We start from the raw sequence: 19,027 nt of genomic DNA on the forward strand, positions 1-19,027 counted from the left end.
TTTTGAAGCCATTTTTTGCAATTGCCATTCCTTTTATTTATTCCTATTGCACTTGTAATTAGGGGAACATATTACACTTCAATAAAAATATTGCTGAATAATATGCTATGAAATGTCAGAATCTTTCCTGAAAACCACTTTCTGCTCAAGCTAAAAATGTTAAATAGATTATTACAAACCACCTTTGCTTTTACATTTTCTGCATCCATTTTGCTGCAAAAGTTGAGTTGTAGCTTGTTCTCCCAGGAGTGACTTCTGTTGACATTACCGCTCGGGTAAATAAACACTACAACTTTCAGGGTGCCAGAGCTACTTTATTCTTTTTTTCTGACATAACTATGTAGTTCCTGTGACAAGGCAAACCTAAACTCCTAGCCTTGCAATGATAGCACTACCCTACAGTGTTAATTAAATAGCCTGGAAACACACCGATGCACAGGATATATTTACAGAATTCCTTCACTTCAAGGGATTCTTCTGCCCTCTGGTGTCCAAATAGCATGTCTGAACAAACTATGTTTTGTTCTGATGGACTTTGTAAAGCATTAATGTGCTGGGAGTCTTGGTAATGAGAAGCTCCAAGTGACATGAAATACGGAATTATGTGCCATACAATGAATAACACAGGTCAGATGTGGAAATCAAACTGAGATCATGACAAAAATAACAGGATGCTAGATAATGCATTATTCGGGGAAGATTTTTAAAGGCAGATTTCTTTTTTTGATATTTTATTTATTATAAAAGATATACTCGGTAATTTAATTCTGTTTTGGTAAGGAATTTTTAGGATTTATTCATAAATGCAAAGTATTTAATGTTTATTTAAAAGTGAGTTTCAGTTCTTAACAAGTCTCTTACTGAAAAGGTGAGCAGAAAGTAGTTAAAATTTTGAGGTTGTGGTAAGAACATTTAATGTGAGATCTACCGTCTAAACAGATTTTGAAGTGCACAACACAGTATTGTTATCTATAGGCACAGTAGATCTCTATAACTTATTCATCTTACATAACTGAAATTTTATGTCCATTGATTAATGTTTCCATTTTATTCCCTTCCCTGATCCTGGGGAGGAAAAAATCATGACTCTATTCTTTGCTTCCATGAGTTTGACTACTTTAGGTAACTTATATGGGTGGGATCATGCAATAGTTGTCATTCTGTGACTTACTTATTGAACTTAGCATAGTGTCCCAGTTCATCTCTGCTGTCATATATTGCAGGATCTTCCTTTTTACGACTGAATATGTATAAATCTATCACATTGTGTGTGTTTTTATATAGTCATACATCAGTGGACATTAGGCTGTTTCCGCATTCAGTATGAAGGTTCCTCAAAAACTTAGGAATAAAATTATATGATCCAGCCATCCACTTCTGGGTATTTTTATTCAAAACAATTGAAATCAGGATCTTGAAGAGAGATCAGCACTCCCTTATTCCTCCCCACATTATTCACAATAGCCAAAATGTAGAAAGTACTTGTTTTGGAAGTTCAAATATTAAAGAAATATATGTTTCATTACTTATGAATTATTGTGCCAGTTTTGGACAATGTATAAAACTCTAATTTTGTAAAAATAGCAAATTCCATCCCCCCCAAATAGTTATTACTTTTACTGTTAAACTTTATTTTTAAAGATCAAATACACATGAATTTCCTAACTGAGGCTCCATTTTTGCTAGGGAGCAAAGTGAGATAGCTATAAGTACTATCTTTTAATTTTGCAACTTGATTTAATTGATTTTACTTTGTGTACATTGGTGAATGATAACACATTGTAATTCTCACTACTAATTTAAACCCAGAAAAACTTTGTCTTTTTAGTAAGAAAAGAAGAAAATAATATCAAAATATCCTGTAAAACACGAGTTTTAAGTAAAACTTTCCCAATTAATGTAAAATCTTTTTGAGTAAGAATTGTTAAATCTCAAACAGCCCCTGTATAAACATTTCCCCTCTCCAAATCTATTTTAGAAATGTGGATATCTAGAAAAATTAAAAATACTTTTTTATATTCATATTTACATGATCAATTAGCTATTTCATTTAACTGACCCACTGCAAAAACAATCTTAAGTGACTTTTTTCAGCTGCCACCTAATTAAAATAATGAAATATCTCCCTCTGTGTAACATTTCATATCTTCACTAAACAGGAAGTACAATTCTTCACATGGGTTTTTCTCTGGAGAAAATCAAAGGTAAAGGAGAAACACTCTACTCCCTTTACAGTAGGGCCCTATTGTCCCTCTGCTCTGAGATAAAATCTTCCAAACTCAAGATGTGGATGTAGATATGTATAATAGTCCTATTTTCCACCACAGAATTAGACTTTCTAACACTGTAAAAGACATTGAAAAATCACAAAGTTTTTTGATTCCAGGCCCACTGGAGAGTTCATCATACCAAATATGCTACTATGGACCAACTCTGGGTGCTGGCATATCCACCTGTTCCAAAAAGGCATTCTTTTTTACTTTAACGTGTTGATTCATCGTTGCCTTAACTGAATCCAGTTTATGACTTTTTCTTCAACAAAGCAAATCCTGGAGGTATTGAATCACAGAATAATGATATCATATGTCGATAACTCAATCTTTCTAGCAGACTGGATATCAGTAATGGTGCTTAACCTAGAACTAGAATGATTGCTGAGGAATTCCAACTTACCCTGGAAATGGCTGGGGTTGACATGACCATGGAACCCACAACAAGTCCCAGAACTCTTTGGGTGCTCAGTTTTCTCTCCTGACCCTCCTAAAATATTTGGCTTTTGCACAATGACATGTTCTTAGAGACCTGATGATTCTCAGAATTTTAAGTCTTCATTAAATCCCCTAAATTAGATCTGAGTTGTAGACTGGCCCCATGAAATAAGGGTTTTCTTGATTATATTCTAGCTAAGAGATGTTTGAAGGTTGACTTGCAAATATAGGTGTCCCTGACTAAAGAAAAAAAATACGTAATTTTAAAAAAGTTTCCTAAATTTTCTTTCGACTTGTGGGGTGGTACACTGTGATAATTTTACCAACAGGGACTGAAAATTATGAAAGAATTTTCTCACAGTGTCTCATGCTATCTTTTCATTTATGCACCTGCGGAATATAGCTAACATTTTGTAGTTTGCTTTGCTTTGCTTTGTTTTAAGTAAAACTTTCCCAATTAATGTAAAATCTTTGGAGAACTGCAGGGAAGTCTCATTTTATACATCCCTGGCTCCTAGATGCCTCTCTATCATATAAACATTCACAGTATCATTTTCTTCTCAATATTTGTTCACTGCATGGCCTTCCACTTAATGACAAACTTTTACTTAGTCATTACTTCTCTAAATTACTGAGAATATCTTTAATTCTAATCCTCTTAGGTTTTTGCTTCTAGAAGGGGAATCAGAGGCAGGACTAGAATCTGGGCCTCCTGATCCCAAGTTCTTAACACTGGTTACATTGAAGAGGACATAAGACAAAGCATCACTTTCATTTCCCTTAGCTGTGTATATAGGCTGTGTTTCTTGGAAATGATGAGAGGCAATTGATTTTAACTTTCTTTTCCATAGAGCCAACATTCAGTTTTGCAATGAGGGTCTCCAGACTACTTACTGTGTTCAACAATGTTTTCCTTTTTCTGGTGTCGCAATTCCTCTAAAGGAAAGGGAACCTTAAAAGAGAGAGAGAGAGAGTGCTAGCTGGTTTGGCTCAGTGGATAGAGCATCGGCCTGTGGACTGAAGGATCCCTGGTTTGATTCTGGTCAAGGGCACATGCTTGGGTTGCAGGCTCGAACCCCAGTAGGGGAGTTGCAGGAGGCAGCCGATCAATGATCCTCTCTCATCATTGATTTTTCTATCTCTCTCTCTCCCTCTCCCTTCCTCTCTTAAATCAATAAAAATATATTTGAGAGAGAGAGAGAGAGAGAGAGAGAGAGATGTCCCTCTTTATTTGTACCCCTGGCCTTTCTGTCTCTGATATTGACTATAGGGTCTTTCCTGTCCGCAGTTGTTAAAAACTGACTCTTAGATGAATAAGCTGGAAATAGGATGGTCTCTATTAAATCTGCATTTTTTTTTTTTTACTTTATAAATAAAAATCAGACTCTTTTCTTGCATTGTAGTTTATTTTTCCCAGTTTGCTAGAAATGAAAGCCTGGTTTAGTTTTTTTCCTTGTGCCAATTCTTCCCTCACGTTAGTCATTCCTCTGACTTGTTTAAAAGGAAACTGCAACCTGCAGAGAATAGCCTGAAGCATTAGGGGGAGAAAACTTGTAACAGCTGTCTGGTGCCTGGCCAAGGGGCAAAGTTCCCTCATTGGATAAAAACCATTTTTCTCCTCTTATCCATTGCTTCCCACTGCACGACTAAAGGCCCTCTACAAACACACAGATCTGCCAAGCATAACATGATCACACCTAGCCAGCTGTGGCCGCCAGCCATGAGAGATAGGCTCTGAACCATGGCCTGAGGCTGTTGGGTTTACCCTTTCATCTCACGGTTTGTCTAGGCAGGTCTCTTTTTCTCTTCTACTCTTTTGCCGGTATCATTTCCAGCAAGATAATGACATTCTAAACTTTGGTAAATTGCTCTTTTCGGTTTACACAGATAAGCTCCTTGATTTATTTTGTACAGTCATAGGAGCTAAATTAGCGGAAGTCAGGCCAATGATAGAAAGCTGGCGGCAGAAATAAATGGACCACTACAGTATATTCAGATGGACCATGTTAATGTGTAGAATTTAAAAGTATATATACACACGGAGAAAAATCTACTTGATTTTTAATATCTGGAATGTAAAGCTGCAGTAGGAAAACTTTATAGCAGTGGTTCTCAACCTTCCTAATGCCGCGACCCTTTAATACAGTTCCTCATGTTGTGGTGACCCCCAACCATAAAATTATTTCGTTGCTACTTCATAACTGTAATTTTGCTACTGTTATGAATCATAATGTAAATATCTGATATGCAGGATGTATTTTCATTGTTACAAATTGAAAATAATTAAAGCATAGTGATTAATCACAAAAACAATATGTAATTATATATGTGTTTTCCGATGGTCTTAGGCGACCCCTGTGAAAGGGTCGTTCGACCCCCAAAGGGGTCGCGACCCACGCGGGTTGAGAACCACTGCTTTATAGGGTTTTCTAAAGGAAAATAAATAGTTGAATATGCTCATTTTCTTTAGATGGACCATTTTCCTACACTTTCTCTTTTTTCTGTATGGAGTTTCTCTTTCCTATTTCACTCTTACCTGCATCATTTGGTTGACATCTCAAGCTATTTTTAGATCTGTGTGCTACACAGCTATATGATATCAAAGGAGAAATTCCTCTGGTTTTTAATGTACTATAATAACAGTCTTTGGTTCAAATGGTACTATCTTAAACCTCAGGGAGCAACTCTACCAAATCACTTTCATTTGTAAAAGCACAGCGGAGACGTGGACCTGAGAGATCGCACATAGCAACCTGGACGAAAACGATCTTATGCAAACACTGGCAGCATGCCATGAGGAAAAGCTGCCATAAAAAAACAAAAAACACGCATTTTCAAAGATCATTTTATAGTGGTCAATAGAAACCAGGTTTCCCTTCTTTTCTTCTTTTTTCTAGATTTTATTACACTAAAACCTTTTTGTCAGTGGTGAGCAATGAGGAAAAATGTCATATTTGTTTCATCGCTAAATGTTCATATCTTCATCCCTCTCTACTTTTTCATATTAAAAACTTGAATTATTTGAAAATGTGGTACCAAACACTGTGGCATCAATATCATCATATTATTTCTTTTGAAATTTTAGCTACTGCATAACTACAGCTGCAAAGTCCAGAGAGATTTTTTGTTCTTAAGTTGGAGGGCTGTTTCAAAAATATGCAGGCAAAATTTTGCTTTTGCTTTGATTTTAATGATAGACCAACCAGATTGTACCGCAGGCATTGTAAGGTATAAGCCCAGTATAAATTGCCTTTAACTGAGCCTCAAACAGGCAGCCTCTAATTGGGCAAGAGCTTTGAATCACTTGAGCTCCATATCCATTCTGAGTTGCAGCTTAATCTATTTAATATGGGGTTCCTTCCATTATAGAATTGACATTGCATTTGGCTGAAGGCTACGTGCTAGAAGCAGTGACTGCAGACACAAACTTAGATCTTTAGACCAACATACAGTTAAGACCAAATGACTAAGTAATAACCAAATGACTAATATTCTAGGATATTTCTAATCTCTTTGGTACAGAATAGATATCAAGAAAACATCAGTTTATTAAGACAAGTTATACAAGTTTTTTTTGTTTGTTTTTATGTGTTTGTGAAAGATAAAGATATTTTCAAGTTAATTTAAAAAATCATTAACAGATTTATTTTTGTATAGCTTTGTGATATTTTTTAATTTAGTGAGCCATTGGTATAATATTGGGCCAGGGTCATATATTGTGACTGTAAAGCTATCTCAGTCTCTTTAGTTCCCTGAGGATGACCCTGTTGATGCTTTGACTAAGCAGTATGCTATATTTTGGGCTTTCGACAGGATTCTAATTAATGCCTAGTACAAATGGTTCAGTTCAGTGGAAATTATTCCCAATGTCAAAAAACTAAAATATGGAAAAAGCAGCACATTCTTAAAAGCTTTCCTCAATGTCACTCATTTTCTTCTCTATGCCTGTGTCATGTAGCCAAAGTTTTCCATTCCAAAAGAATGCATTAGCTCAGTAAGAATTTAAATGTGGTAACAGAATTATTCTGCAGTAACTTAATAAATCATAATATACTGAAATAATAAAATAAATTTAGAAAATAGGAGTGGAGATATGTATAGTACTTAAAAAGTAATTATAAAGTAATTATTCATATTCTTTGGATAAAGATAGCAAATCATTGAATTTCTGCTGGTAGGAATGTTTCACTTTTCCACCAGGGGGCAGGATATGCTAACTATTGAATTTGTGGACACTAAAAGGCACTCAGGCAATTTTAGACAGAAGTGAGAAAGTTCCACAGATCCTTTGGGGGAAGAGCTGTTGAGTTTTCACACGTTATAGTTATGGTTTGAATTTAAAAATGAAATCTTAAATTAATTAAAAAGAAATGGAAAATAATGGCTTTCATAGTCCCATGTTTACTGATTACTTTCTTAAAAATTATTTGACTCCAATTTCATGTATTTTTACAAGAAATAAAAATTTTTATAGGAACAAAGCTTGCTGTGGAAACTTTAGAAAATACAGTAAATGGGTATAACATAATATTTTTGTGAGAGAAGATTGGATTTAGATATATCTGAGGTAAACTGCATTTATTTCTAAGTACAAGTGATTCTACATTGATCCCGTTCACCATCCCTTTAATATTTTCAGTGATAAGCCTTTGTATTAGAACAAAGTAGAAATTTCTCAGGTGCATGAACAATACTCCCCTCATTTTTTTTTCAGTGTCCGAGCAAAACCTATGACCCACTGATCAAATCCACCCGAGATTTTCCAGATGACGTCATCAGTTTCATCAAGCGGCACCCTGTGATGTATAAGTCAGTCTATCCAGTTGCAGGAGGACCAACATTCAAGCGAATCAATGTGGATTACAGACTGACGCAGATTGTGGTGGATCATGTGGTGGCAGAAGATGGCCAGTATGATGTAATGTTTCTTGGAACAGGTACCCTAGAACAAGATTATGCTTTCCTTCCAAGGCATTTTTCATTATTACACAAACAAAACAAAACTTCAAAATTATTTATTGATCAAAACCAAAATGAGTACTTATTAGTTAATATCTAGTCAGTAATTTTTTGTGTGTGTTCAAATGCCTCAGTCTTCATTTATAGGAAGATTATCACCCACCCCTACCTCTTTTCTCATTAGTTCTTCTCTTGGGTTTTAAGGACCTAGGGAGTTTGGAGATTACCTTGCTGGGGAATTCTGCAGATCAAGGTAGATGCATCTCTTTCCAGGTGGTCACTCATTAGTTGGTATTTCTTAAAATTGCATAACACGCCTCGCTGGTTTGGCCAGTGGATAGAGCATCGGCCTGCGAACTGAAGGGTCCCAGGTTTGATTCCGGTCAGGGGCTGCGGGCTCGACCCCCGGTAGGGGTATGCAGGAGGCAGCTGATAAATGATTCTTTCTCATCATTGATGTTTCTATCTCTTTCTCCCTCTTCCTTCCATCTGAAATAAATAAAAATTGCATAACATGCGCTTTTAATTGAGAATCATAAATGTCTTCCAGCCTCCTTTAGTATTTATTTGAGATTTTAAAATATATTTGTATATTAGCACTGCAATGTGCCTGCTGTAGAGTAGGTTCTCAGTGTCTATTTGTTGAATGACTATGGACTAAAATTAAACAAGCAGGACAAAGCAGTGTTTCTTTATCTTCAAACATCACATTTGCTTTTCCCTACTGAGATATTTGATAAGCCCTACCCCAAAGGATCCTTTCACCCAGTTTTGAGAATCAGTGACTTAAGATGAGTTAAGATGGCTTTTCAAAATAGATAAGCATTGCTTTGTAAAGTTCTTTAAGTAGAAACTTCTTGAAGATATTTTTTCTTAGCCTTGAATTTTGTGGATTATGTATCGCTTTCATTATTGAACCTGTTTTATGTATTTATTATTTTTTCTGCCAACTCAGTAATTATAAAATGAAAAAAAATATTTTTTTTCCATAAAGAGAACTATTGCTGATTTAGCACGTCTCAGAAATAAAAATACTATCACCCTGGCCAGTGTGTCTCAGTTGGTTGGGCATTGTCTCCTGCACCAGGAGGTTGCTGGTTTGATTCCCAGTCAAGGACACATGCCCAGGGTTGCAGACTCCATCCCCAGTAGGGGGCATGTAGGAGGCAGCCCTTCAATGTTGCCCTCTCACAAAAAAATAAATAAACTATTTTTCCAAAAATAGTGTTATCTAATAGTATCATATGAATTCTAATGGCAATAAATAAAACATACACTGAGTGACCAGATTATTATGACCGGCCAGATTATTATGACCACCCCATCAGTACTTCATTGACACTTCCAAAAATACTGAATATTGAAAACTTCCTAAGCAAATACTCTCAAGGTTTTATTATTATTATTATTATCATTATTATTTGCATAACTAGTTCACTTCATTGTACTGATGGGGTGGTCATAATAATCTGGCCGGTCATAGTAATCTGGCCACTAAGTGTATATCATTAATAGAAAAGCACTGCTTCTTACTATGTAATATAATGGATCAAGCATTGCATAATGATAGAAATGAATGGGTTTTCAAGCAATGAACTTTTTATTGGAGGAGGACATAGAAGTACAGAACAATTTTAGAATAATTTTATCCTAAAAAATATATTGGTTCTACAGAAGTTGGGTTTACTAGGAATCCTGTGTGTAACAGACTCCAATTGCTCTCCAGAAACCAGTCAAACCTGATTGTGTTGAAGTGGTAATATCAAGGCCAAGGGAAAAAAAGTGATGTTCCCAATGCCACAGAGATTGTTACTGAGACATCAAAACTTGAAATAATTAGGTTGTCACTGATTCTGAGGAGTTTGCCACTTAATTTTTACCGCCTACCCCAAGCTCATGCCTAAGTTTTGAACATTTCAGTGTCATAAATGCCATTCTGCCACTAGGTGGTACTACCTAACTTTTACTGATTACATTATAGGGATGCTAAGATAGATTTTCAATCATGACATTTGGACATTTTATATTTAATATTTTTAAAGATTCCAGAGTTATTTAAAAACAGAGAAAATAATCTAGACTAATTTGTGCAAATAGGATTATTACCATAAATGTTAATACACTCTAACCCCAGTGCTTAGAACTTTAAAAGCATCTATTTTGTATAAGTTAATTTGCAAATGGGATTCTTTTCTTCTAAAATGTTTCTTAGATTGTCTTTCTGTAATGGTGTGTCACCTTACAGAACAGCAACGTAAGATTCCTACTTAAAGCATCTTTTCAAAATGTTGATTTTGGTTTATATTATTAACCTTTTAATAGTCTTAAATTTAAGTAAAATAATTTTAAACAAAAACTTTAATTTCTAGCCCACTAATAATGTTTATGTATATAAAATACATTTGATAAGTGAGCTAGTTTCCTCCATGTATATAACATCAATAATTTCTCTTTCAAACATATGTTTTTTAATATTTTATTTATAAAGATGTGTTTTATGAGATAAAAGCTATAATGTTTTGGGAAGGAAGAATAATATATATTAAGCTTTATTTCTTTCATGCTTTATTTAATCTGATTTCTTGAAAGGTATTTAAAGAAAAATTAGGGTGTTATCTGAAGGTTGCTAGGAATATGCTTACATCTGAACATTGAAGGAGAAATAGCAGGATTATGGGTAATGTATTTTTTTCAGACATTGGAACGGTCCTAAAAGTTGTCAGCATTTCAAAGGAGAAGTGGAATATGGAAGAGGTAGTACTGGAGGAGTTGCAGATATTCAAGGTAAGACTCCATCCAAAGTTTTGGGAAAAGAGATGCAACTGAGTGGGCTTTGATATAGGGTGTTTTAACATCATCACTTTTCCAGGAGAATTGCTTGCAAACAACTTCTTTATTTTCCTTTTCCTTAAGCTATGGCAAAAAATGTTTAAAACAGTTAAGAAGAGGACTCACCTTCCCCTGTAGAATACCACTGAATTCGGGGCTCCTGGGTTGCCCCTCATTACTGCATTCTCTGAGCCTATGGCCAGACAAATTGCCACAGTGGATGAAAGCCTACGTCTCTTATACTATCCAGATGCTTTTCTACTTTATCAATTTTATTTTTCAAAATTTTCTCCTTTGGATTTGAGAGAACTGGAAGAGTATTCTCACGTGCCCTTGCTTTTCTGTAAGGACATTTAAAACAAAAACAAAAAAAGGTTGCATGCAAGTTAGTTTTCACATTTGTTAAATTCCCCTTGCCCACCGAAAGAATTAGTATACCTAAAATAATAGCTCTCCAGATTTTGGGAATGTCTTTGACTTTTCACAGTAAATTTGAGTTGTGGATTTCTTTGTAGATCCTTAATGAAATTCAATATATAATTATTTTCTGAAAATAACATTAGAAATAAAATTGCATTTCTTAGAAGAGCTTTTAAAAATATGCTAAGCCTTTTATAACATTTTTGTTGAAACATTTTATTGAAATGGACTGTTTCCGTGTAAACATGTTTTGCCCTACAAGAGAGTAGAGCCTTCCACTGTGAGGGGCTCAAGTTAAATAACATGCTGGGTTCTACTGAATCCTGTTTACATTGTGAAGATAATAATGGTCAAGGAGTTAACATGAAAAAAAGAACTTCTATCTGGCATCTACCAAAAACAAAATCTATGTCAAATATAAATGTGAATCCAGAGACCAAAAATAAAGCCCCAAACACAGGTAGGTACATTAGAATAAGTTTCTGTCAGTGGTCAAGAAAACTGTTTGGATTCCACTAAGATTAAATAACCACAAAAAAATTAAATAATGAACCTGTTTTATAAAATGTATAACTAGGACTTTCTTGCTTTAAAGTTTTTTATTCATATGCTTTCGTAAACTTTTTACATTTGCTATTGTTTTTCAATTAGTAAATATTGACTGGTGAGAAATAAATGAATTTAGATAAATAGATAGATGAAAACATTTAAAACATTCCATCTTTTTACTTTGGAAGCTTTTTGTGTTCAGGCGTCTGATTTTGTACTGAATACACAGAGCCATCTTTTCTACAAAACTGGCCCTAGTTTATATCAAGGTATCATGTGCACCAGCATTTTGCAGAGTTCCATAAAGAATGTGGTCATCCACAAGGAGCACTATAACTCTTCAGAACTCCGCACTTGAACACAAGTTTTTCAACTACTGATCTAAGTAAGAGCAGAAAAAGGTAATAAATAATTATGGAGATGTTCTTGTCAACACTAGTTTGAATTACATGGAAGCAGTTAAGATAAGCAGAAGAAGGAGAAACCTTTTGGGTACCTGGGAATGATTTTCAATGTAGTGTTTCTCATATAGTTCAGTGATTATTCTTTAATAAAATGCTTTAAAATAACTGTTTTGAAAAGTTTTTTTAAGGTAGAATTACTACCCATTGGGAGGAAGTAGCAAACATTAAGATCCTTTCCTTCCCTATATAACAGAGCCTTGAAGTTTACTTCATGGATCTTTGGTACAAGATAAAACAACTTACTGGCTACTATAAAAGATTCTTAATGATCATTAATATTTAATTTCTTTTTCAGCACTCATCAATCATCTTGAACATGGAGTTGTCTTTGAAACAGGTATTTTCTTAATTTTTTGTGTAAAAATTAACCACAAAGCAACAGGATGATGGAATTAAAGTTTATTTTTAGAGAAAATTCATTGAAATTGAAAGTTAAATTATAAATAATAGAAAAAGCTTCAGATTATGTGTTTATTTTATAATTGATTAAAGATTATTGTTTCAGTCTTGCCGTAGGATAAATGAAACCAAATTTCATTCATTGAATAACATATTCTCCCCTTCCTGTGGCTCTTGAAAATTGAACTCACTTTTCTAGCCTCATGAGGATGTCTTTCTGTCAAGGTCATAAAGTAACTCATGTAGAACACCAGCCCTAATCATTAAAAATGGTTTTTAATCAGGAAGTCTAGAAGTTAGACTCTGAACTGTGGTAGCAAATAACCCAACAGTTAACCTCCCACCTATCATTTAATATCTGACTCCCACAATCAATTTCCTCAACAGCAAAGTTAAAAAAATAATATCCACCTCCTAATAAATAGGATGTCAAATGCACACTTTTGGACTGAGAGCTGGTACATTTTAAGTGTAAAGTAAATAGTAGCTAATAATAATAATAACAATAATATTTAATATGACTTCACAGTTCTCAGATATGATATGCCAAGTCCCAGTTGATTCAAGAGATTAAGACTTGCAATCCTATTTCTATATGTACCCCTAAAGTTTAAGAAAGTCACATGATAAGATGTCCTAGATTAAAGTTTTGGTAAAATTGTCTTACACGGCTATGCCTAGTATGGTAGAGGGATTATTAAGAAAAGATCTAAATAAGTTTCTTCTTCAATATTTTCCATTAATTTGTTCATCCACTCAATATTTAGTACTTGAAGGCCTACTGCTGTCCTTGGAGGGTACAGAAATGCATGAATGGCATAGCCCTTAGTCTTTGGAAGCTCATGGTGGATCTGGGAACCAAAGGATCTGCTGACAATGCAGAGAACAATGGAAACATGTGCTAGAGAGACAGAGGGGGGCGGAACTCGTGTAAAAGGAAGCCAGGGGAGCAGGGGGAGATAGCTAAAAGCAGAGATATGTAACCTGAGCCATCAAGAATGTTGGAGTTAACCAGATAAACATAAAGGGAGATGGGTGGGGAAGCATATGCCAAGTAGAAGAGGAGAACGTTTGAAAAGGTATGAAGAGTGAGAGACCATAGTATATTCTAATAAGTTTCTGTACAATTAGAGCAAAGGACATATCTGTGCTCCAGGGACAAGAAAGTAGAAATGAGTCTGGGAAAATAAGACCAAAGCAGATTAGGTACATTTTTGTATGTCTTTCTAAAAAGTTTAACAGTTTTGTCTAAGGACAATGAAATCCTTAAGCAGGAGGGTGTGGTGATAAGATTTTCCTTTTAGAAAGGTAGAAGGATGGAAGGAAGGAAGGAAGGAAGGAAGGAAGGAAGGAAGGAAGGAAGGAAGAAAGGAAGGAAGGAAGGAAGAAAAGGAGGGAGGGAAAGAAAGACCAGTCTGGTATAGCAGTGCTTAAGATGGATTGATTGACCTTTGGGTTAGAGGTGGGGGTTGTTGGAAAACAAGGCTGAAGCCAGTGAAAGGAAGGAAGGAAGGAAGAAAAGGAGGGAGGGAAAGAAAGACCAGTCTGGTATAGCAGTGCTTAAGATGGATTGATTGACCTTTGGGTTAGAGGTGGGGGTTGTTGGAAAACAAGGCTGAAGCCAGTGGAAATATTAGGACACTTACAAGTAATCCAAGAAAGAAATGATAAGAACCGAGACAGACAGTGGCGGTGAAGAGGGAGAAGAAGAAATAGATTAGCGAGTTCTATAAGAGAGAATGGAAAAGATAAGGTGACAGACCAAAGGAGAGAGAAAGATGACTAAAGACAACTCCCAGGGTGGCTAAAGACGGTGCCTCTTGCCAAGGTGTAGATTTAGGGAAATCAGTGTGTCTACATTTTTGTTTTCAAGATATCTCTAGTCTTTGTGTAATGAGGGTAAAGGAATGAGAACAGAAAATAGAGAGAACCAACAATTAAAGCAAAGAAAGGAATCATCAAAGGAAACAGAAGTCAGGCAGAAATAAAGAGGAAGAACCAGAGAAAGTAAAGAAGGTTTCAACTCTTTAGTGTCAAACACTATGGAGAATTGAAGTAAAACAAATACTAAAAGATGTACATTGTATTTAGTTACCAGGAAGTCTCAACTGACAGTTTAATAGGTAAAAAAATTTCTGTAGGTTGAGTACATGTATGTTATTTGTGCCAATATCTATTTTCTCAGATTATTTTCCTTCACATATAGTTTCACATGGTCCTCTGAGTTAGCCATGAGTTTCTTGAAGGCACAGACTATGGCTCATTCACTTGTACCACCCTCCCCCCTTTCCCCAATCCCTCACCACCACCACATACACTCAGATGAATACATATAGGGAGCCGTGCATTATTTTCAGAACTTACTCTCAAAAGGTAACTGTATTTGCTGGGTTTTTCAGTATCCTGCAGCTTTTCATTTATGATAAGGTAACCCTCAGGTCTCCTTAATACTTTCTTCATAGTGATGCCAAATGCTTTTTCTCCCACTTATAACCCATTGTCCTTCAGGGGCCAGTACATACTTCATTAGCAAATGGAATGGTTAGTTAAAACCACAGGAAAGTTTCCTATATCTCTTTTCAGTCATCTCTTCCACAAGTAACTGTGTCAGGTGAAGACCATCAGCATCGCCTATAGTATGTGTGCTTGATATACTCTACCAAAGGATATTTTCAACTATTGAGAAGGAATTTGACATCTTAATTCCTCAGTCTAGCAGCTGGTTTTTAACTTTCTTCAATTACTGCCAAGGTTACTCTAGCCCAATAGAATGCTGTCCATTTTAGTACCAAGATCTTCAAATCACCATCCTGTCAAGGGTAGGAGTGATTGACTTAACTTACTCTTTGTTATGTGTCTGTACAAGTGTTTATTATGGGCAGGTCACCCTAGGAGACGGATTTAGATCTGTGATGTGGTATTCAAGAAAGGGAAGTTCTTAAGACTAGTTTGAAAGATGCTGCTAATTCATTTGTTTTGCCTGCTTTGCAGCAACAATTGTACATTGGTTCCCGAGATGGATTGGTTCAGCTCTCACTGCACAGATGTGACACTTATGGGAAAGCTTGTGCAGACTGTTGTCTCGCCAGAGACCCCTACTGTGCCTGGGATGGAACTTCATGCTCTCGATATACACCCACTTCAAAAAGGTAAGATGCACACGGAGTTAATATGACGCCTTCCTTTCTGTGCAATGAATATTTCACATGAATACCTTGTCTTATAGTTTAAAGAGAAAATATTATATAGAAAACATGGTCAACAGTAAGAATATTAAAATTCTTTCTTTTATAGTTTAGCATAACACTGAATTTTGACGTAGAAAGAATGTGAAATTCTGAAATGTGGAATTTTTAAAAAATTCTGATAAATTGTTTATATTCTTTTCCTTCATTGATGTTAAACACAATTAAAAGTTTTGTCTCTCTATTTCTTTACTCTTTCTATCATCCTCCCTCTTTCCCTTTGTATTTCTAAATGTGTATGTACTCATTGTTTTGCATATCATGTGTAGATATATATATGTTTGTAAAAGTGTGGGTTGCATACAATCCATAGCATATCCAGTGACTTGGTACAATTTTATGTTTATAGTAATAACTCTAATTGACCAATTTCTGCCACTCAGATATACTTCAACATCAAAATGTGCCCTCCCATTTGTAGTTCATTGCTTTACGTGTCTTAAAAACAATGCTATTTTGAGTCAGTAATTCCCAGCTAGGGATTTATGCTACACACACAGGTAAAAGTTATATGTTCAGAGATGTTCATTTCAGCATTGTTTTCAACAGCAAAATTAAAGGCAAGAACCTGACTGCCCATCAGTATGATTGAAGCTGGCTAAATATATCATGATATAATTTTTTAAATGTGGAATATAGTACTAGCACTACTTTCTAAAATATTGTCTAAGTACATTTTCCTCTAGGTAAAAAGTCAGTGAATTGTATATGGTATTTTTTTAATCTTTAGGTTTTATTAACAAAATAAGATAACAGGAGAGCTAAGTTAGTTCCACTACTGCTTATGCACTTTCTCTTTTCAAATTTTTCTGATTTGTCAGAATGCAAATTTCAGAGATCACAAATTTAAGATATAGAATAATAGCAGATACTGACTAAAATTAGGAGGTATTTTCTAATCCTTGGAATCTCTGAATTAAGTGTGAGTGGGGATTATTACAAATTGAAAGTAAAAAGTCACCAACATTTTATTATAGATTTTGTTCAAGGATATACTCAGCACAGTGAGTATTTGGGGAATACTTTTCTTTTCTACAAGCTAAAAAGTAACAATTCTCATTAGCTGGTAATAAACCTTCAGTTTGATGAATTGACCCTGTTGCTTAAGAAGTCAAGATTTAAAAACATTCTTGACCTCTGTACCTTATACTATCATAAGTTTTCTTGTACTTCCCAAGACTGTACTGTCACTGGCAGACATGCCAGCACAGTGTCCACATGAGCCAAAAATGTGTACGATAATAGATGACTGCACAGGGTTAACATTGCCCTTAAGGAACACTCTAGATATTGCCAAAGGTTTGCTGTGACTTCTGTGATCTCTGAAGTGGTGGCATAAAATAGCCAAAGCAAAGATATATTGTAATTATTTAATACTTGTTTAACTTTAGCATTTTTTTTCTTTTTTTATACGATACTCACTATTTTCTCTTAAAGAAAATACGTGACAATAATGCAAGAAACCATTATTTATTATTAATATCATCATCATCGTCAACTCTACTATCAGAAAACATGAAGTACATATCAGCAGATACAAATAACATCTTGCCATTTACACCATATCAAGCTTGTACTTCTATTTCAAGTGACAGTATTTAACTTGTTGCTTAATCAAATCTATGTAAGACTGAATCATCATATGATAAGGTGTTTTGTATGTGTGTGTACTTTCCTACCCACTAAAGTTCTTTCTGTCTTAATACTTTCCCATGGCTGCCTTAAAAAGAAGGGTAGGTATGATTACTCCCATTTAATGTATATAAAACCTGGATTATATTTATAGTCAGACTATTTTGTTGTCAAATGTTAAAAAAAAAGAACACTGTAGTAGTTTAGTAAAATTCAGATCATCTTATTGCTCAAATAGGATTCATGCCATTCGGACTCTACTACTACTACTACTACTATTTGATGTAATGTTAGAGTGATTTGAATATTGACCTACATTTAAGTTGGGTAGTAATATAAGCATAGTTCTGCTTCTGCCACTTTCATTAATGTTAGTCGTAAATTTTCTATATTTTAATTATCCTGTTTGAAGTTCTAAACAGTTAAATCCCTTTTCCATAGGCGAGCTAGACGCCAAGATGTTAAGTATGGAGACCCAATCACCCAGTGCTGGGACATAGAAGAGAGTAAGTATAGGTTTAATGTGCTCTTCTCTCATTTAAAACTAAAAAGTCAGTGAATTGTATATGGTATTTTTTTAATCTTTAGGTTTTATTAACAAAATAAGATAACAGGAGAGCTAAGTTAGTTCCACTACTGCTTATGCACTTTCTCTTTTCAAATTTTTCTGATTTGTCAGAATGCAAATTTCAGAGATCACAAATTTAAGATATAGAATAATAGCAGATACTGACTAAAATTAGGAGGTATTTTCTAATCCTTGGAATCTCTGAATTAAGTGTGAGTGGGGATTATTACAAATTGAAAGTAAAAAGTCACCAACATTTTATTATAGATTTTGTTCAAGGATATACTCAGCACAGTGAGTATTTGGGGAATACTTTTCTTTTCTACAAGCTAAAAAGTAACAATTCTCATTAGCTGGTAATAAACCTTCAGTTTGATGAATTGACCCTGTTGCTTAAGAAGTCAAGATTTAAAAACATTCTTGACCTCTGTACCTTATACTATCATAAGTTTTCTTGTACTTCCCAAGACTGTACCGTCACTGGCAGACATGCCAGCACAGTGTCCACATGAGCCAAAAATGTGTACGATAGATGACTCTTGCACAGGGTTAACATTGCCCTTAAGGAACACTCTAGATATTGCCAAAGGTTTGCTGTGACTTCTGTGATCTCTGAAGTGGCAATATAAAATAGCCAAAGCAAAGATATATTGTAATTATTTAATACTTGTTTAACTTTAGCAATTTTTTTCTTTTTTTATACGATACTCACTATTTTCTCTTAAAGAAAATACGTGACAATAATGCAAGAAACCATTATTTATTATTAATATCATCATCATCGTCAACTCTACTATCAGAAAACATGAAGTACATATCAGCAGATACAAATAACATCTTGCCATTTACACCATATCAAGCTTGTACTTCTATTTCAAGTGACAGTATTTAACTTGTTGCTTAATCAAATCTATGTAAGACTGAATCATCATATGATAAGGTGTTTTGTATGTGTGTGTACTTTCCTACCCACTAAAGTTCTTTCTGTCTTAATACTTTCCCATGGCTGTCTTAAAAAGAAGGGTAGGTATGATTACTCCCATTTGATGTATATAAAACCTGGATTATATTTATAGTCAGACTATTTTGTTGTCAAATGTTAAAAAAAAAGAACACTGTAGTAGTTTAGTAAAATTCAGACCTTAAAAAGAAGGGTAGGTATGATTACTCCCATTTAATGTATATAAAACCTGGATTATATTTATAGTCAGCCTATTTTGTTGTCAAATGTTAAAAAAAAGAACACTGTAGTAG

At 34.7% G+C, this 19,027-nt stretch overlaps 1 protein-coding gene across 1 annotated transcript in view; it reads left to right on the forward strand.

Moving 5' to 3' along the window:
* The window catches only part of SEMA3D (sema domain, immunoglobulin domain (Ig), short basic domain, secreted, (semaphorin) 3D), a 145,174-nt gene that overhangs the window by 111,302 nt on the left and 14,845 nt on the right, over positions 1-19,027 (forward strand). Inside the window, exons 12-16 of the mRNA XM_014528194.1 lie at positions 7,423-7,645; positions 10,363-10,451; positions 12,225-12,266; positions 15,320-15,477; positions 17,647-17,711. Coding sequence (XP_014383680.1) covers positions 7,423-7,645; positions 10,363-10,451; positions 12,225-12,266; positions 15,320-15,477; positions 17,647-17,711 — 577 coding nt within the window. The remainder of the gene's footprint in view (positions 1-7,422; positions 7,646-10,362; positions 10,452-12,224; positions 12,267-15,319; positions 15,478-17,646; positions 17,712-19,027) is intronic.

The sequence above is a fragment of the Myotis brandtii genome, unplaced genomic scaffold (assembly GCF_000412655.1).
Source record: "Myotis brandtii unplaced genomic scaffold, ASM41265v1 scaffold621, whole genome shotgun sequence".
NCBI classification, from domain to species: Eukaryota; Metazoa; Chordata; class Mammalia; order Chiroptera; family Vespertilionidae; genus Myotis; species Myotis brandtii.